Here is a 19,731-nt window from a genome sequence, read left to right as displayed (position 1 = left end):
TTTGGTCCCCAAGGTTTCTGATGAAAACTGGACAACCTTATTGAGGATCCCTTTTCATTCCTGCTTTCAATATTCTGTCTTTTGCTTTGGATAGACTGATTCTAATGTGTCTTGGTGGGTCTGTTTTGACTTTCTCCTATTTGGAATGCAATGAGCTTTGCAAACTGTTCAAATCTGTTATTGAAATTCACCCTCTAGTGAAAATCTTTATTGTAACTTCTGCTCCAGAATTTCTTTGATCCTCTTTTAATTTCTTTGTTCATGTTCTCATTTTATTCATTTTCCTGATTTCCTGTATTTCTTTGAATATATTTAAGTCTCTGTCTAGTAAGTTCAAAACGTACACACTTCCTCAGGGTCAGATTCTGTTCCTCTAAATAGACCTGTTTTCTCTTTTTCTTTGTATGACTTGTTATTTTCTGCTTTTGAAAATTGGGCATTTCACTATTATAATATGGTAATTCTAGATATAGGATTTTCCTGTCACCAGGGTTTACCAGGTTTTTCTTTTTTCTTTTTGATTTGCTGCAAGCTGTTTTCCATTTATTTTTATTTATTTTTTTATTTATTTATTTTTTATTTTTTTTTATTTTTTAATATATGAAATTTACTGTCAAATTGGTTTCCATACAACACCCAGTGCTCATCCCAAAAGGTGCCCTCCTCAATACCCATCACCCACCCTGCCCTCCCTCCCACCTCCCATCAACCCTCAGTTTGTTCTCAGTTTTTAACAGTCTCTTGTGCTTTGGCTCTCTCCCACTCTAACCTCTTTTTTTTTTTTTTTCCTTCCCCTCCCCCATGGGTTTCTGTTATGTTTCTCAGGATCCACATAAGAGTGAAACCATATGGTATCTGTCTTTCTCTGTATGGCTTATTTCACTTAGCATCACACTCTCCAGTTCCATCCATGTTGCTACAAAAGGCCATATTTCATTTTTTCTCATTGCCACGTAGTATTCCATTGTGTATATAAACCACAATTTCTTTATCCATTCATCAGTTGATGGACATTTAGGCTCTTTCCATAATTTGGCTATTGTTGAGAGTGCCGCTATAAACATTGGGGTACAGGTGCCCCTATGCATCAGTACTCCTGTATCCCTTGGATAAATTCTTAGCAGTGCTATTGCTGGGTCATAGGGTAGGTCTATTTTTAATTTTCTGAGGAACCTCCACACTGCTTTCCAGAGCGGCTGCACCAATTTGCATTCCCACCAACAGTGCAAGAGGGTTCCTGTTTCTCCACATCCTCTCCAGCATCTATAGTCTCCTGATTTCTTCATTTTGGCCACTCTGACTGGTGTGAGGTGGTATCTCAGTGTGGTTTTGATTTGTATTTCCCTGATAAGGAGCGACGTTGAACATCTTTTCATGTGCCTGTTGGCCATCCGGATGTCTTCTTTTTTTTTTTTTTTTTTTTAAATGTTTATTTATTTTTGAGAGAGAGAGTGAGACAGAGTGTGAGTGGGGGAGGGCCAGAGAGAGGGAGACACAGAATCGGAAGCAGGCTCCAGGCTCTGAGCTGTCAGCACAGAGCCCGACGTGGGGCTCGAACTCATGGACAGTGAGATCATGACCTGAGCTGAAGTCGGACGCCCAACCGAGCCACCCAGGTGCCCCCGGATGTCTTCTTTAGAGAAGTGTCTATTCATGTTTTCTGCCCATTTCTTCACTGGGTTATTTGTTTTTCGGGTGTGGAGTTTGATGAGCTCTTTATAGATTTTGGATACTAGCCCTTTGTCCGATGTGTCATTTGCAAATATCTTTTCCCATTCCGTTGGTTGCCTTTTAGTTTTGTTGGTTGTTTCCTTTGCTGTGCAGAAGCTTTTTATCTTCATAAGGTCCCAGTAATTCACTTTTGCTTTTAATTCCCTTGCCTTTGGGGATGTGCCGAGTAAGAGATTGCTACGGCTGAGGTCAGAGAGGTCTTTTCCTGCTTTCTCCTCTAAGGTTTTGATGGTTTCCTGTCTCACATTCAGGTCCTTTATCCATTTTGAGTTTATTTTTGTGAATGGTGTGAGAAAGTGGTCTAGTTTCAACCTTCTGCATGTTGCTGTCCAGTTCTCCCAGCACCATTTGTTAAAGAGACTGTCTTTTTTCCATTGGATGTTCTTTCCTGCTTTGTCAAAGATGAGTTGGCCATACGTTTGTGGGTCTAGTTCTGGGGTTTCTATTCTATTCCATTGGTCTATGTGTCTGTTTTTATGCCAATACCATGCTGTCTTGATGATGACAGCTTTGTAGTAGAGGCTAAAGTCTGGGATTGTGATGCCTCCTGCTTTGGTCTTCTTCTTCAAAATTACTTTGGCTATTCGGGGCCTTTTGTGGTTCCATATGAATTTTAGGATTGCTTGTTCTAGTTTCGAGAAGAATGCTGGTGCAATTTTGATTGGGATTGCATTGAATGTGTAGATAGCTTTGGGTAGTATTGACATTTTGACAATATTTATTCTTCCAATCCATGAGCAGGGAATGTCTTTCCATTTCTTTCTATCTTCTTCAATTACCTGCATAAGCTTTCTATAGTTTTCAGCATACAGATCTTTTACATCTTTGGTTAGATTTATTCCTAGGTATTTTATGCTTCTTGGTGCAATTGTGAATGGGATCAGTTTCTTCATTTGTCTTTCTGTTGCTTCATTGTTAGTGTATAAGAATGCAACTGATTTCTGTACATTGATTTTGTATCCTGCAACTTTGCTGAATTCATGTATCAGTTCTAGCAGACTTTTGGTGGAGTCTATCGGATTTTCCATGTATAATATCATGTCATCTGCAAAAAGCGAAAGCTTGACTTCATCTTTGCCAATTTTGATGCCTTTGATTTCCTTTTGTTGTCTGATTGCTGATGCTAGAACTTCCAGCACTATATTAAACAACAGCGGTGACAGTGGGCATCCCTGTCGTGTTCCTGATCTCAGGGAAAAAGCCCTCAGTTTTTCCCCGTTGAGGATGATGTTAGCTGTGGGCTTTTCATAAATGGCCTTTATGATCTTTAAGTATGTTCCTTCTATCCCGACTTTCTCAAGGGTTTTTATTAAGAAAGGGTGCTGGATTTTGTCAAAGGCCTTTTCTGCATCGATTGACAGGATCATATGGTTCTTCTCTTTTTTTTTGTTAATGTGATGTATCACGTTGATCGATTTGCGAATGTTGAACCAGCCCTGCATCCCAGGAATGAATCCCACTTGATCATGGTGAATAATTCTTTTTATATGCTGTTGAATTCGATTTGCTAGTATCTTATTAAGAATTTTTGCATCCATATTCATCAGGGATATTGGCCTGTAGTTCTCTTTTTTTACTGGGTCTCTGTCTGGTTTAGGAATCAAAGTAATACTGGCTTCATAGAATGAGTCTGGAAGTTTTCCTTCCCTTTCTATTTCTTGGAATAGCTTGAGAAGGATCGGTATTATCTCTGCTTTAAATGTCTGGTAGAACTCCCCTGGGAAGCCATCTGGTCCTGGACTCTTATTTGTTGGGAGATTTTTGATAACCGATTCAATTTCTTCGCTGGTTATGGGTCTGTTCAAGCTTTCTATTTCCTCCTGATTGAGTTTTGGAAGAGTGTGGGTGTTTAGAAATTTGTCCATTTCTTCCAGGTTGTCCAATTTGCTGGCATATAATTTTTCATAGTATTCCCTGATAATTGTTTGTATCTCTGAGGGATTGGTTGTAATCATTCCATTTTCATTCATGATTTTATCTATTTGGGTCATCTCCCTTTTCTTTTTGAGAAGCCTGGCTAGAGGTTTGTCAATTTTGTTTATTTTTTCAAAAAACCAACTCTTGGTTTCGTTGATCTGCTCTACAGTTTTTTTAGATTCTATATTGTTTATTTCTGCTCTGATCTTTATTATTTCTCTTCTTCTGCTGGGTTTAGGCTGCCTTTGCTGTTCTGCTTCTATTTCCTTTAGGTGTGCTGTTAGATTTTGTATTTGGGATTTTTCTTGTTTCTTGAGATAGGCCTGGATTGCAATGTATTTTCCTCTCAGGACTGCCTTCGCTGCATCCCAAAGCGTTTGGATTGTTGTATTTTCATTTTCGTTTGTTTCCATATATATTTTAATTTCTTCTCTAATTGCCTGGTTGACCCACTCATTCGTTAGTAGGGTGTTCTTTAACCTCCATGCTTTTGGAGGTTTTCCAGACTTTTTCCTGTGGTTGATTTCAAGCTTCATAGCATTGTGGTCTGAAAGTATGCATGGTATAATTTCAATTCTTGTAAACTTATGAAGGGCTATTTTGTGACCCAGTATATGATCTATCTTGGAGAATGTTCCATGTGCACTCGAGAAGAAAGTATATTCTGTTGCTTTGGGATGCAGAGTTCTAAATATATCTGTCAAGTCCATCTGATCCAATGTATCATTCAGGGCCCTTGTTTCTTTATTGACTGTGTGTCTAGATGATCTATCCATTTCTGTAAGTGGGGTGTTAAAGTCCCCTGCAATGACCACATTCTTATCAATAAGGTTGCTTATGTTTATGAGTAATTGTTTTATATATCTGGGGGCTCGGGTATTTGGCGCATAGACATTTATAATAGTTAGCTCTTCCTGGTGGATAGACCCTGTGATTATTATATAATGCCCTTCTTCATCTCTTGTTACAGCCTTTAATTTAAAGTCTAGTTTGATATAAGTATGGCTACTCCAGCTTTCTTTTGGCTTCCAGGAGCATGATAAATAGTTCTCCATCCCCTCACTCTCAATCTAAAGGTGTCCTCAGATCTAAAATGAGTCTCTTGTAGACAGCAAATAGATGGGTCTTGTTTTTTTATCCATTCTGATACCCTATGTCTTTTAGTTGGCGCATTTAATCCATTTACATTCAGTGTTATTATAGAAAGATATGGGTTTAGAGTCATTGTGATGTCTGTATGTTTTATGCTTGTAGTGATGTCTCTGGTACTTTGTCTCACAGGATCCCCCTTAGGATCTCTTGTAGGGCTGGTTTAGTGGTGACAAATTCCTTCAGTTTTTGTTTGTTTGGGAAGACCTTTATCTCTCCTTCTATTCTAAATGACAGACTTGCTGGATAAAGGATTCTCGGCTGCATATTTTTTCTGTTTAGCACACTGTAGATATCGTGCCAAGCCTTTCTGGCCTGCCAAGTTTCAAAGGAGAGATCAGTCACGAGTCTTATAGGTCTCCCTTTATATGTGAGGGCACGTTTATCCCTTGCTGCTTTCAGAATTTTCTCTTTATCCTTGTATTTTGCCAGTTTCACTATGATATGTCGTGCAGAAGATCGATTCAAGTTACGTCTGAAGGGAGTTCTCTGTGCCTCTTGGATTTCAATGCCTTTTTCCTTCCCCAGTTCAGGGAAGTTCTCAGCTATAATTTGTTCAAGTACCCCTTCAGCACCTTTCCCTCTCTCTTCCTCCTCTGGGATACCAATTATGCGTATATTATTTTTTTTTAGTGTATCACTTAGTTCTCTAATTTTCCCCTCATACTCCTGGATTTTTTTATCTCTCTTTCTTTCAGCTTCCTCTTTCTCCATAACTTTATCTTCTAGTTCACCTATTCTCTCCTCTGCCTCTTCAAGCCGAGCCATCGTGGATTCCATTTTGTTTTGCATTTCGTTTAAAGCGTTTTTCAACTCCTCGTGACTGTTCCTTAGTCCCTCGATCTTTGTGGCAAGAGATTCTCTGCTGTCCTGTATACTGTTTTCAAGCCCAGCGATTAATTTTATGACTATTATTCTAAATTCACTTTCTGTTATATTATTTAAATCCTTTTTGATCAGTTCATTAGCTGTTGTTATTTCCTGGAGATTCTTCTGAGGGGAATTCTTCCGTTTGGTCATTTTGGAGAGTCCCTGGCGTGGTGAGGACCTGCAGTGCACTTCCCCTGTGCTGTGGTGTATAACTGGAGTTAGTGGGCGGGGCCGCAGTCCGACCCGATGTCTGCCCCCAGCCCACTGCTGGGGCCACAGTCAGACTGGTGTGTGCCTTCTCTTCCCCTCTCCTAGGGGCGGGATTCACTGTGGGGTGGCGTGTCCCGTCTGGGCTACTTGCACACTGCCAGGCTTGTGTTGCTGGGGATCTGGCGTATTAGCTGGGGTGGGTAGGCAAGGTGCACGGGGGCTGGAGGGGCAGGCTTAGCTCGCTTCTCCTTAGGTGATCCACTTCAGGAGGAGCCCTGTGGCAGCGGGAGGGAGTCAGATCCGCTGCCGGAGGTTTGGCTCCGCAGAAGCACAGAGTTGGGTGTTTGCGCGGAGTGAGCAAGTTCCCTGGCAGGAACTGGTTCCCTTTGGGATTTTGGCTGGGGGATGGGCGGGGGAGATGGCGCTGGCGCCTTTGTTCCCCGCCAAGCTGAGCTCTGCCGTCCGGGGGCTCAGCAGCTCTCCATCCCTTTGTCCTCCAGCCTTCCCGCTTTCCGAGCAGAGCTGTTAACTTATGACCTCCCAGACGCTAAGTCGCGCTTGCTGTCGGAACACAGTCTGTCCGGCCCCTCCGCTTTTGCCAGCCAGACTCGGGGGCTCTGCTTGGCCGGCGAGCCGCCCCTCCGCCCCGGCTCCCTCCCGCCAGTCCGTGGAGCGCGCACCGCCTGGCCGCCCTTCCTACCCTCTTCCGTGGGCCTCTAGTCTGCGCTTGACTCCGGAGACTCCCTTCTGCTAATCCTCTGGCAGTTTTCTGGGTTCTTTAGGCAGGTGTAGGTGGAATCTAAGTGATCGGCAGGACGCGCTGTGAGCCCCGCGTCCTCCTACGCCGCCATCTTCCGTCCATTTATTTTTAGACTATTCCAAAGTATTTTTACAAAGACCTTGTTTTGTGAGATCATCTCTGTTCTGTTTACCTCATGTTCAGCTGTTTTGACAGTTTTCCTTGAATGCCAGTTCTCTGTCTTTGCAGATTAGATGGGTGCTAGAGCATTCCTGCAATATGTAGCTAGGCTTGCTCTGAGCCTAGGGATCTGACTGAGGTGAAAACTTAAGGTCTTAGATCTTTTCTGAGCATGTGTTTTGCCTGGACGTGCATATGGCATTCTAAATCCCATCCTCCCCTCATATAGAGCTATTTCTGAATGTCCAGTTTTCAAAAACTCTCACCCTATCTTCTTCCCTAGGCCTTATATGACCTATTCTGTCTCCACCAATAATTGATCGCCCCAGGTATCTGAGTCTGCGGCTTTTACAAGTAATGCCTGCCACTCTTCCTGCCTGATTTCCAAGTTAATGGCAAAATAGAGGTGAGCACTTAAGACACACACAATAATTTTCAAATAAAGTCTACTCTACCTCTTCTGGTTTGAAGGTAGGAACTGGAAACCAGGCCTCTGCCACTTTTTAAATAAGACTGCCACTGCACTGGGACAAAGGCAAGTAAAATGTCTCAAAATTTTCCTATCATTTTGAAGATGATTTTTCTTCACTGGACATGGTCTTGTTTGCTGTAATCTTTTATTGTTTTCCAGAGCTCTGACAGTGCTGGTTCATATAGTTGCTGTTGGTTTTGTTGGGGAACAAGAGCTTAGATTGTCCTAGTCCACCATTTTGCTAGTGTCACTCAGGTCACTTATTTTTCACTCCTGTCTGTAATTGTAGTACCATGACAAGGCCTTCAACAGAGTATGTTTTAGATACATATATGGTGAATTTTGGTTAGACTTGTAAGTACTGTGTAAATGTTAAGAAAATTATCCTCACTCTAATCATTGTGCTTATTTTTTATTATTAAAAAAAAATTTTAATGTTTATTTTTGAGAGATAGAGCGTGAGTGGGAGAGGGGCAGAGAGAGAGGGAAAAAGAATCCAAGGCAGGCTCCAGGCACTGAGTTGACAGCACAGACCCAATATGGGGCTCAAACCCATGAACCATGAGATCATGACCTGAGCCAAAGTCTGATGCTTAACCGACTGAGCCATCCAGGCACCTCTGATCATTGTGTTTAAAATTAAAGTTAAGGAATTTATCAATTTTGCCTTTTTTGCTGGTTGTGAGGACAGTTTACATAAAGTTTTAATGAGATGAAAATGCTCCATACCCTCTTAATACCAAATATTAAATGAAGTTTATTGGATTCTGCTAATGTTTTCTACTTTACAGTAGCATATATTCTTGTAACTTCTTTTACTGTGTAGGGTAGAAGTAAAATATATAAAACAAAAATAACCTGTTTTGCAAGTATTTCACTATTCTTTATATAAGGCCAATATTACAATAATTTTCTGTTAATACATTCTGTTAATGTAGAATTTTGTTCACTTAACAAGGATGTTATTACTAATGCTTACTATGTTTTATTTTAGGATTTTCATTAAGCAAACTCATACTCAGTTTCTACAAATGAAAGTCAAGTCAGTCATCTAAACATCTCAATTTCCAATCAAGAGGATTTAGTCTTCTGTTTCCAATAAATCTGAATTTATGGTGGTGCTAATCTGGTTAGATTGTGTGGGCACAAAATGCCGAAAGTAGTTTTATTTTTTTGTCAAAAATTTCTGTAGAACGTATGGAAAATTCTCAGATTTGTAAAAGGGTTTCACATTCTTTGTATGTTCAATGTGTTAAATTAGCAACATATTTCTGTGGCATTGGTTGTGATCTCTCCTCCTTCATTTGTGGTTTCATTGATTTGAGTCCTTTCCCTTTTCTTTTTGGTAAGTGGCTAGGGGGCTATCAATTTTGTTTATTCTTTCAAAGAACCAGCTCAGTTTTGTTCATGTTTTACTGGTTTTGTTTGGTTTGGTCTGGTTTCTGTATCATTTTTTTTCTGCTTTAGTCTTTATTATTTTCCTTCTTTTGCTGGCTTTAGGCTTTATTTGCTGCTCTTTTTCTAGCTCCTTTAGGTGTAAGGTTAGGTTGTGTACTGGGGACCTTTCTTGCTTCTTGAGATAGACCTGAATTGCAAGGTACTTTCCTCTTAGGACTGCCTTTGCTGCATCCGGTGTTCAGATGGACTGTTGTATTTTCATTTGCTTCCATGTATTTTATTTCTTAATTTCCTGATTAACCCATTCATTCTATAGTAGAGTGTTCTTTAACCTCCATGTATTTGTGGTCTTTCCAAATTCTTTCTTGTGGTTGATTTCAAGTTTCATTGCATTGTGATCCAAAAATATGCATGGTATGATCTAGATAATTTTGTACCTATTGTCAGTGACCAGAATGTGATCTATTCTGGAGAATGTTCCATGTGCCTTTGAGAAGAATGTGTATTCTGCTGCCTTAGGATGAAATGTTCTGAATATACCTGTTAAGTCCATCTGATGCAGTGTGTCATTCAAAGCCATTGTTTCCTTATTGATTTTCTACTTAGATGGTCTGTCCATTGTTGTAAGTGGGGTGTTAAAGTCTTCTACTATTATTGTATCATTAGCAATGTTTCTTTATGTTTGTGATTAACTAATTTATATATTTGGGTATTCCCCAATTGATCTTGATGGATAGACCCCTTAATTATGAGATAATGCCCTTCTTCATCTCTTGTTATGGTCTTTGGTTTAAACTCTACTTTGATGTAAGTATGGCTCCTCTGGCTTTCTTTTGACTTCCATTAGCATGATAGATGGTTCTCCATCCCCTTTCAATCTGGAGGTGACTTTGGGTCTAAAATGAGTCTCTTATAGGCAGCATATAGATGGATCTTGGGTTTTTTTTAATGCCTTCTGATACCCTGTGTCTTTTGATTGGAGCATTTACTCCATTTACATTCAGAATGATTATTCAAAGATATGGATTTAGTGTAATTATGTTACCTGTAGAGTTGATGTTTCTGGTGATGTGCTCTGGTCCTTTCTAGTCTTTATTGCTTTGGCCTCCCCCCCCCCCCACCCCCTCAAATCTCCTTAAAATTTCTTGCAGGGCTGGGTTAGTGGTCATGAACTCTTTAGTTTTTGTCTGGGAAACTCTTTTGCTCTCCTTCTATTCTTGCTGGATAAAGAATTCTTGGCTGCACTTTCTTCCCATTCAGCACATTGAATATTTCCTGCCACTCCCTTCTGGACTGCCATGTTCAGTGGACATGTCTGTTGCTAACCTTTTATGTCTATCCTTGTAGGTTAAGGACCTCCCTAGCTTTCAGAACTCTTTGTATTTTTTTTTGGTAAGTTTCATTGTGATATGTTGTGGTGCTGACCTGTTTTTGTTGATTTTGAGGAGAGTTCTCTGTGCTTCTTGTACTTAAATGCCCGTTTCATTTCCCAGATTAGGTAAGTTCTCTGCTATAATGTGTTTGAATAAACCTTCTGCCCCCTTTTCCTGCTCTTCTTCTGGGACTCCTTAGATACCGATATTTCACTCTATGGAATCCTTGAGTTCCCTAAGTCTTTCTTCTATATCACCTATTCTCTCATCTGCTTCTTAAATCCATGTTGTGACTGTATCCGGTCAGTTTTGCATCTCAGTTATAGCATTTTTAATTTTGTCCTAGTTTTTAGGTCTTTGATCTCTGCAGCAAGGATTTCTCTGGTGTCTTCTATGCTTTTTTCAAGCCCAGCTAGTAATCTTTTGAGCAAGTTCCTGGCTGATTTCTTCTTTACCTTTCTTTTGGGGATAATTCCTCCATCTTGTAATTTTGGCTATGTTTCTGTATTTTGTATGTTTTGAAAGCTTGTTATGCTCTCTGCACCTGAGAGTAAGGCTATATTAAAAAGGAGTCATACACAGTCCAGGGCCTGGTGCTTCAGGAAGGTTTCTGGTGTATGTTGTGTGCACTTTGCTGTTGTGTTTTGGCTGCTCTTTCCCACTTGTCAGTCCTCAGCAGAGCTCCTTGCTTACAGTGGGAAGTGTATGGACCTTTAACTAGGTGTACTTTGATTTAAGATAAGCATGGTTTAAAAAAAAAAAAAAGCTTCATCCCCAAAAAAGAGACAATGTAAAGGAATGAAAAAGCCAAAGAACTATAAACCTGATTCCAAAGAAAGGGAAAAAAAAGGAAAAAGAAAAAAAGAAGCCTGAATCAAACAAACAAAACAAAAAAAAAAAAAAAAAAAAAAAAGAGAGAGAGAGAGAAGGAAATGAAAAAACAAAAATCTGTAAGTCTGATTCCAAAGGAAAAAAAAAAAAAGAAGAAACAAAACAGTAAGCCTGACCCTATTTCCACCAGAACTGCAGGTGATGCTTTGAAGCACTCTATTTTCAATTCACTTGGTACATGCAGAGTACTGCCTATGCTGGTCTTCTGGAAGAGAGGCCTGTTGTGCTCAGAGTCCATTCTGCCCTAGAAAGTATGCAGTTGACAGGCACAAGGCAAGGGGGTTTGGTGAAAGTGGGTTCTGCCTCCACTGGGGGCCGCTGTGTTGCTCTTTGAATCCCACCGGGTTGGTGTTGAGGACAAAAATGTCACCACATTCTCTGGTCCTTCGACAGGGGATCTCACACCCCCCCACTGTTTAGGAAACCCTCACATAACAGAGAGGGCAGTTGTTGCATCCTGCGCCACAGCTCTCCTGTGGTTCTTTGATATGCACCTGGGACTCAAACTCAAAATCTTAAAGGACCTGGCACCATGCAGACTCACCCCTCTCCTTCCAAGGAGAAACTCCCTATGCTGTAGACACAGTGTTGTTCTTTGTCCCAGAAAAATTCCCACACCTGTGCAATGCATGGAATCTATGATGTAGCACCGCAAAAAGCTGCAATCAGGTTATCTGCCCTCAGCCCACACCTCTGCCCCCATGAAAGGCGTTTTGCTGACACCTGCAGAGTCTCTTGTGCAACTAAGGAGATCCTTACATTCCGCTATGCATCCACCAGCTCCTTCTGCCTCCCTGAGAGCATGCACCACAGCTCCCCTCCAGAGAAAGTTGCATACTTTCTAAACCAGTTTGAGCTCCACAGTTTGCAAAAAACCTGTGACACTCAATAACTCTAGCTCACACACCCGTTCATGGTCGGGAGAGTTCTCTTATGCAAATCCGATGCTGCACTCTCACATCTCCTTTCTCTCCCTTTTGCCTCTCCCTCCCCTCTGTGGCACCACCATTTTTCTCTCCCCCAATTCACTTACATGCACCTTGCACCTGCCAGTCTCTGTCCAACTGTGAAAATACTTCTGCCAGCCTTCAGATCAATTTTCTGGGTGTTCCAAGTGATCTGACCTCAACACAGCTATATATGAGGGAAAAAGAAAGCCTAGCTTCCACCTACTTCTCCATCTTAACTCCTTCCCAAGAATACCTACATTTGCAGTATAAATCAATGGCAAAGCTTTTGCTATCTGGCCTCTTTTACAAGTTTGAGAAATTGCTGTGTTTGCTAATAACCCAGTTTTAGAGATAACCCAAGTTGAGAGAACTATAAGCAGTGAAGTGGCCCACTGAATGCCCTTCATTGGTATAGATCATGGTAGATTATGTCATTACGCAGCATGTCTGTTTCTTGATCTTAATCCCAAGAAATACCTTTCCTCCTTTTCTTTAGACCACTATGCTTCCTTAGATGGCTTATAAGGAGTTTAGTTTTACTGGGATGAAAAATAATCAAAATCTATTCCTTGAAGCAGTATTTTGCAGGGCAAATTATGGCAAAATTGTGCTTTGAAAACATAAAAAGAAGTATTTTAAATGTCTTGATTAAACCATCCTATTAGTCTGCTCATCTGAGAGGAGGCAGTTCCGTGTATGAAGACACTAAGAGTGTAACTGTGTTTCTCGCGTGCATGTGTTTTTTCAAGTGTGATCTTTTTTTCCACTTTCAGAAATGACTTTATGAAAGATGCCATTTCTAGGAATTTAGTATGTTTTTAGCTGAAAAAATAACTCTTTAATGCTTGCTTTTAACACTGGTCTTTCAAAATTGTAATTAATTCATTTTAACTTTGCTTAAATTCCTGTACCCTTCCATGGAACATCATGGCCTCTAGAGGCAGCGTATATGGCTTCTATTTTCACCAGTACTACTTTTATTTCTATTGGGTCAACTTCTCCCCTTTCTGTTCTGCACCAAGATTACAACCTTGTAGTCAAATGAATTTACCATTCATAACAAGCCCCAAAAGCTCAGCTATACAAAGGAATCCTAGTAACCTCACATACTGTATTGAAATGATCCTGCAGCAGACTCTCCTTTGGAAAGTAACAAAACATTCTGTAGGAGTAATTTGAAAAAATAAAATAATCCATTCAATCATCATGCTTATTATGTTCATATTTTTAGTTTTTCAAATTCTTTTTCCTCTACTATTCAACCAACTCTTGTTAAAATCAAGGATAAAGAAAATTTACAAAGTATTTTCCTTATGTGCTATGTAAGCACATCCAAAGATGTGCATTTTGAATATTGCCTATTTGATAATGGGTAACCAATGTCAAATAATAGGAAAGTTTAATAACTAAACAAAAGCTAAATATTAATATTCACAGATTACAAGTTTGAAAACTTTTCTTTGGATTTTCTTCAGGAACTAAGATATGGGATAACCATAAAATGAACATTTAAGTATTTTTATCATATATATAAACAGCAAAAGAAAGACCTTTTAGCATAAAGACTGTGAGAAAAGTGACTACAAATAGAAAAGCAGGAAGGTTAATATTTTTGATTTCACTTATCTTGCAAGTTTTATACTGTTCTGTCAGAACCACTAATGAATACAAAGTGCCCTACATTAGTTACATCATACCATATTAGGGATAATGTTAATATAAACATCTGTTGTAATGAAGCCCTGGGAAAAAAAAAAACACTGGCTGAGGCAGGATTGATGTTAATTTCAATCTTGTAAAACAGTCTGAAGACGGGCAATCCGGATCACTTATGGTAGCACTTCAACAAAACTGTATAGCATTCCCGGGATCCTTCTGTGTGGTTCTCTTCCCCAATAGTGTTGCCTCTTCTGGAGAGTCCAGGATAGCTCGCTACCAGATCCACTTCCAAGCAACAAGCTTGAGAAAGGGCAAAAAACTGTCATACCATTTTGAATGAATGACCCGTCACTTCTCACATTTCACTGACCACAACAGTCAATGGCAAGAGAGAATGGGAAATGTCTTTGTTATGGCAGGCATGTGCCTAGCTGAAATCAAGGTTCTATCACTATATGAAGAAAGGCCACTGGGGAAAATTGGTGTTCTCTGAACCTATCTCATTTAGACATTAGCATAATTAGAAATATAAACTTAAAAAAGTCATTCTGGGAATACAGCAGGATTTACTAGCTGACTACCATTCCAGGCTTCCTTTTCTAAAGTATTAGTTTACTTCCATCATTCACTCACCAAAAGCAGTGATGTACAAAACACTGAATGAGTTTCCAAGGTACATTTTATTGGTATAAAACCAAAATAAGGTGATGTAATTGGTCTGCCAGTTCTATATAGAATTAGGTGAAAAGGATTCTTCTCTTGCAATTCCTTCATTGAGGGAAAAGAAAATGTTTTCCTTATAAAGTAATAAAATACTGATTAGTCTTGGCAATTTATTTGACTAAGCAACTTCAGGGTACTAGAACAAAAATAGTTCTTTAATTTTTGTCAAATAAGTAAAAAGTAATTTTGTTACAGCTTCTAAAAAAATCGGTGAAACTGTAAAGCAGAGAAAGATTTCTCAAGCTATTCATGTATGTTTCTCCTTCATTAAGGGAGAAAAAAATGTCTTCATGATTTTGCTAAAAGATCTAATAGTTCAGAGGTAGTCATGGAATGTCTTAAAGCTCCATCCTATTGATGAATCCTCTTTCAATCTTCCTATGCAGAAGACTATTTACATCACATTACATAGCAGCTACATAATCCAGTACAGTATAGCCGTAATCGGTTTGGCGCAAAAGCTCTCAATTCTGTGTGCATTATGTTAGGTACAAAGTTGTCCATCTAATTAAAAACTACCCCGGATATAGTCAAAGCTATAAAACTGATACATATAAAGTTACTATTTTTTTTTTGAAATAGACATATCCCAATTTCCATTTTCTAGGAAAGGCAGAGCCCAAAAGTTTTATATTGTGAAAGCCACTTTACAGATGGCTTTATTTAGATGACCCAAGATGAATCAGTGCCATTATTGTTGTATAGCTGTGAAACAGATCATCATCCTTCACCTCATTACATTTCTTCAATATGAAGTTCCCAGTGACTATGCGATCACATCCAATTTCTCCATTTCCAAAGAAGCCAAATAAAGGAACACTAGGAAAAAACTTTCTGAACGCATCAGCCTCAACATTCCCCTTGGCTCTGTAATACTGAAAACCCCTGCCAACACATGCAAACATGAAGCCAATGGTATTCTGTTCCGGGATGCTGGCAGCTTTGAGGCGCTGCATTGCAGCCTCAGCAGTCTTCTCGTCATTGACCTCCTCATTGAGAAGCACGGTGGCACTCTGGATTCGGTGTCCACTAAATGACAGTCCAACCACACCAGTGGCGTCAATATCCAGAGGGTTTCTGGAAATTCAATTAGAAAAGTATGGTGATACATCATGAAACATATAATGAGAATATAAATTTTAAAGTGTAAAGAAAACTCCTGATCCACTGGCTAGCCTTTAACAGCCTATGGTTAGTCTAAGGCTCACCATCCCAGATAGGAGGAGTGTAATAGGGGTTAACAATGAAACTATTAATACATTTAAAAGAAGCAGATTCAGGGAATCTAATTCAGGGAAGCAGATCTGTGAAGAAGTATGCATCTCCACAAAGATTTCTGAAACCCATCCTGCGTTTTTAGAAGGCTATCAAGTATCCTTAACCTTTCTCACTTTCTTAAAAGGAAACTTAAAATATTATTCATATATACAGTGATACCTATTAAATAAAGCTTTCTGGTATTATTTACATTTTTGGTATTTTTCCCCCTTACCTTGGTGTCCCATTCTAAAAAAGATATATTAGATAGTTGTTCAATCATGGACAGTAATTTTATTAAGAACTTGTAACTCCAGAAGTTTTAGCTTTAAGTTGTTTGGTCCATAAAGAAACATAATTACATTGCTATGTCTTATTTATTACTTTCAGCCTACAATTCAGCTTAATCTAAAGGTAAAAACATGTTTTTGTTTATATTTGCCTTTTTTATGTAATATTTTATCCTTACTAAAACAAATATAAAGTGTCAAAGTTATAAAACATAATATAGTGAACACCTACAGGAAAAAACAAATACCTTATATTTCTATCACGTTTATCAACATGTGAGTCGGTGAAATGGGCAAGATTCACTAGGTTAACAAGAAACTTAACTGAAAAAGCTTAAGAGGACTAAGATAATAAGATTAGCTTAGTAGCAAAACCAGTTACTGAGGGGCAGAATCCACCTTATGAAGTCCTCCACTGCTCCTTTAACTTTATTTCATTTCCTCTTTGGCATACAATTGCAATGTGTATCGTCAATATCTTGCCCCAAAGAATTATTTACCTAGCTTTTTTTTGGTGAGGTGGTATATCTGGACACTATTAAAACAGAGTCTCGATTTATTCAATGGCTTCTCTTACCCACAGACACATTATGAAGACCACATTACAATTAATGTGTCATGTAAAGGTTAATGGTTCTTGAGGACTATTACCCACAACAGGTATAAAAAGAAGATGACAACGAACCATGCTAATAGACTTGCGTCTCAGATGCTAAATGTCTGAACTGAGACTGGCATTTCAAAGGCAAATGAGGTATTAAATCATCACTGCCCTACTGTATACAATTTAAAGGTAAAAGCAAAGACACAGAAAATCAGGCAAGAAGAGAAACAATCACAGATAATTACTGAGAATTAGGTGTATTTATGCATGAAATCCAATGTTTGACATCCTGCTTAGAATTCAGTGCCTTGACTTAGCTACATTTGACCCCTGAGCAACACACATTATCTTATATGTGGATTTTTCTTGACAAGTACAAGACTGTAAATTTGTTTTCCTTATGACTTTCTTAACATTTTCTTTTCTCTAGCTTTCCATATTATAATACATACATACATGTGTTAATCGACTGTTCATGTTATCAGTTAAGACTTCCAGTCAACAGTAGGCTAAGTTTTGGGAGAGTCACAAATTATATACATGGATTTTCAACAGGGGTTGGCGCCCCCCCATCCCCTGCATTGCTTAAAGGTCAACTATATTTGCTCTTCTTGACTCATTAGAGGAGCCTTTCAGAAAGGAGATTATAACTGGGATTATTTACATTGCTTGCTTTTAAAGATACTGATCTCTAACGGTCTGTTGATACATCGCCACTCTAGTATCCAAATACTAACCACAAATATAGTGAGAAATGAATACTAGTGTTTGCAGGAAGCATCAGGGGATAACACATTCTCATTTTCCTGCTTTTGGAAACTGATGATATTCATGTTCACTTAATTAGTTCAAACTCAGAAACTACTACATACTCTCATTCAAAATGCAAAGGGAGTAATGGCACCCAAAATAACTGAGCAAATATTTCACCCTCAAAAGCAAAAGCCTTGGTAACAAAATCAAAGATAACACAAATTTGACACCTTTTGAAAAAGGCTTTCAAAAAGATCTAGTATAGCATTTCCCAAAATGTGTGCCCATACCAATAAGCATCCAAGATGCTCCACAGAATGGATTTGAGAACTGTCACAGTAATATTTCCTCTCTAGAAGATTTCCATAGCACTGAGTATGTCAGAGGCTCTAAGAAGTGTTATCACAAAGCTTCACTGTTTCGCCATGCATTTCCTTCAGAGGAGGAAACAGAACTACAGAGGAAGTTATTACTGATATTATATGGAGCACAGAGATGTTGTGGGAGATACCAGTAGACAGTTCTGAAAATTAATTTTAAGAAGAGTAGGAGTCCATTTAAGTTATTAAAAGACAACATATAAATTTCATTCTTCAGTTGTAAGAAGAATTATGTAGAGTATTGTATAATGGAATGAACCGTTAGCAATTCTATAAACATGTGTTTTAAAAACCTGGGTAAGAAAAATCTGAGGACATTTCTGGGCATACATGGGAGGAATCAGAAGCACATGAGACATACTTGTCAGAGGTCAGTGATGCCAGGTTGTCTACCTGGCCTCCAGCCAAGATGACATTCATATCACTGAAAGTGCTGACTACTCGCTGCAGATAATTACTGGCTCCCACCTTACAGCAATTATAACCAAACACCAGGACCACACGAAGCTCAGGGTTATCTAAAAGACCTGCAGAGAAAGGAAGAGCAACAATGAAAGATAGCCTCCAAACACAAACTTGAAACTTTATTACTATCTTATTTTCTACATTTTTGCAAAATGAAATGTTTCCGCTACTGACCTGCACTTCTAGTTATGTGCAATTTAGTGTTTAAACTGTCCAGTTCCCCCCCCCCCTTTTTTTTTTACAAACTTTAACACTGTTTAAAATCTTTGCTGTAATTTTCCCCATTAAAAAAAACTAAATGGCTACTTGAAAATAATACAATCAACACTCAACACAAATAAAGAAGCAGCTATGTAACTGAGCAGCATCCATGGTGGACCTTGGTGTAAGCCATCTCCACACAGGCCACCACCTAGAATGAAAGGGAATGTTGGTTTACACAGAACAGAGTTAGCAATAGTAATAATAAAGATTCAGAGAAAATGGAGAGAAAAGGCACCAAACACCTGTCATGTATTTAATGGTGGTCTCCCCAAAAATGTATCCACATCAAATCTCTGGAACTGATGAATGTAAACCCATTTAGGAAAAGGGTCTTTGCAGATATAATTAAGGATATGGGGAAGAGATCATCTCTTATTATCCAGTTAGGCTCTATATACTATAGTAAGTGTCCTTAAAAGACCTATATAAGAGACACAGACATAAGAAGAGGCGCTGTGACCACAGAAGCAGAAACTGGTGTGATATAACCATGAGGTATAGCAGTGGCCACCAGAAGGTGGAAGGGACAATGAAGAGATTAACCCCTGTAGCCTTAGAGGGGAGTGGAGCCCTTTCGACACCTTGACTTCAGACTTTTAGCCTCTTGGGACTGACAGAATAAATTTCTGCTGCTTTGAGCCACCAAGTTTGTGGTAATTTGTTACAGCAGCCTCAGGAAACCAATACACCATGAAAATACATATGGGCCCTATCCACCTTTTCCAGGAAAGGAGGGTGGGAGAGAAGATGCTATAACTATAAGAAACTCTTTCCAAACCAAAAAAATGTTCAATTCTGCAGCCTAAGAACAAAAAGCAGCTTCTGTTAGGGGGCAGTATAGCCCAACAGGAGATAGGCTGTACTCCTGCACTCCCCCACAAATTCCCTGACTTTCACCTGAGCCTCTGGGCACTGTAAAACTATCAATTTGAAATTTTCTGGCATTATCAAACAGGTAATAGGACAGGAAAAAAAAAAAAAGAAATACCTAACCCACATTCTCATCCCTGTTTCCACTGACTCAGCCACATGACTTCCATCTTGGCAGACCTAAGGTGGATATTATCAGAAATATGACTCACTTAAGGAAACAGGTGTGGGGGGAATGATTATTTACTAACACCAAATATTGACTTATCCAGGGAAATTTCCATCAGTCCACTTCTATTTAAAAAAAATTTTTTTTAATGTTTTTATTTAGTTTTGGGACAGAGAGAAAGCATGAGCTGGCTGGGGAGGGGCAGAGAGAAAGGGAGACAGGAACCGAAGGGGGCCTTTGTGCTGATAGCAGAGAACCCGATGCAGGCCTTGAACCCATGAACCGCGAGATCATGACCTGAGCCAAAGTCGGATGCTTAGCCAACTGAGTCACCCAGGCACCCTTCCTCTGGTCCACTTTTAATTCTCTCCACAATAAATCACTGATTTGGAGAGTGAAAAGGATATTAGTATATAA

General features: G+C 39.2%; 2 protein-coding genes across 6 annotated transcripts in view; one reads left to right on the top strand and one right to left on the bottom strand.

Annotated features, from left to right (window-relative positions):
• Positions 1 to 11,822, top strand: part of NRG4 (neuregulin 4) — a 211,700-nt gene extending 199,878 nt beyond the window's left edge. Inside the window, exon 11 of the mRNA XM_042943093.1 lies at positions 11,578 to 11,822. Within this exon, the coding sequence (XP_042799027.1) occupies positions 11,578 to 11,822 (245 nt within the window). The remainder of the gene's footprint in view (positions 1 to 11,577) is intronic.
• Positions 11,823 to 14,200: 2,378 nt separating this feature from the next.
• The window catches only part of FBXO22 (F-box protein 22), a 30,928-nt gene continuing 25,397 nt past the window's right edge, over positions 14,201 to 19,731 (bottom strand). For all 5 annotated transcript variants that reach the window (XM_042941300.1, XM_042941304.1, XM_042941303.1 and 2 more), the window contains exons 6-7: positions 17,908 to 18,073; positions 14,201 to 15,339 (exon numbers count right to left, since the gene is read on the bottom strand). In XM_042941300.1, the coding sequence (XP_042797234.1) occupies positions 14,922 to 15,339; positions 17,908 to 18,073 (584 nt within the window). In that variant the 3' untranslated portion in view covers positions 14,201 to 14,921. The remainder of the gene's footprint in view (positions 15,340 to 17,907; positions 18,074 to 19,731) is intronic.

This window comes from Panthera leo, chromosome B3, assembly GCF_018350215.1.
Source record: "Panthera leo isolate Ple1 chromosome B3, P.leo_Ple1_pat1.1, whole genome shotgun sequence".
Classification (NCBI taxonomy): Eukaryota; Metazoa; Chordata; class Mammalia; order Carnivora; family Felidae; genus Panthera; species Panthera leo.
The sequence above is the reverse complement of the archived record's forward strand: the minus strand, read 5'-3'. Positions and strand labels throughout refer to the sequence as shown.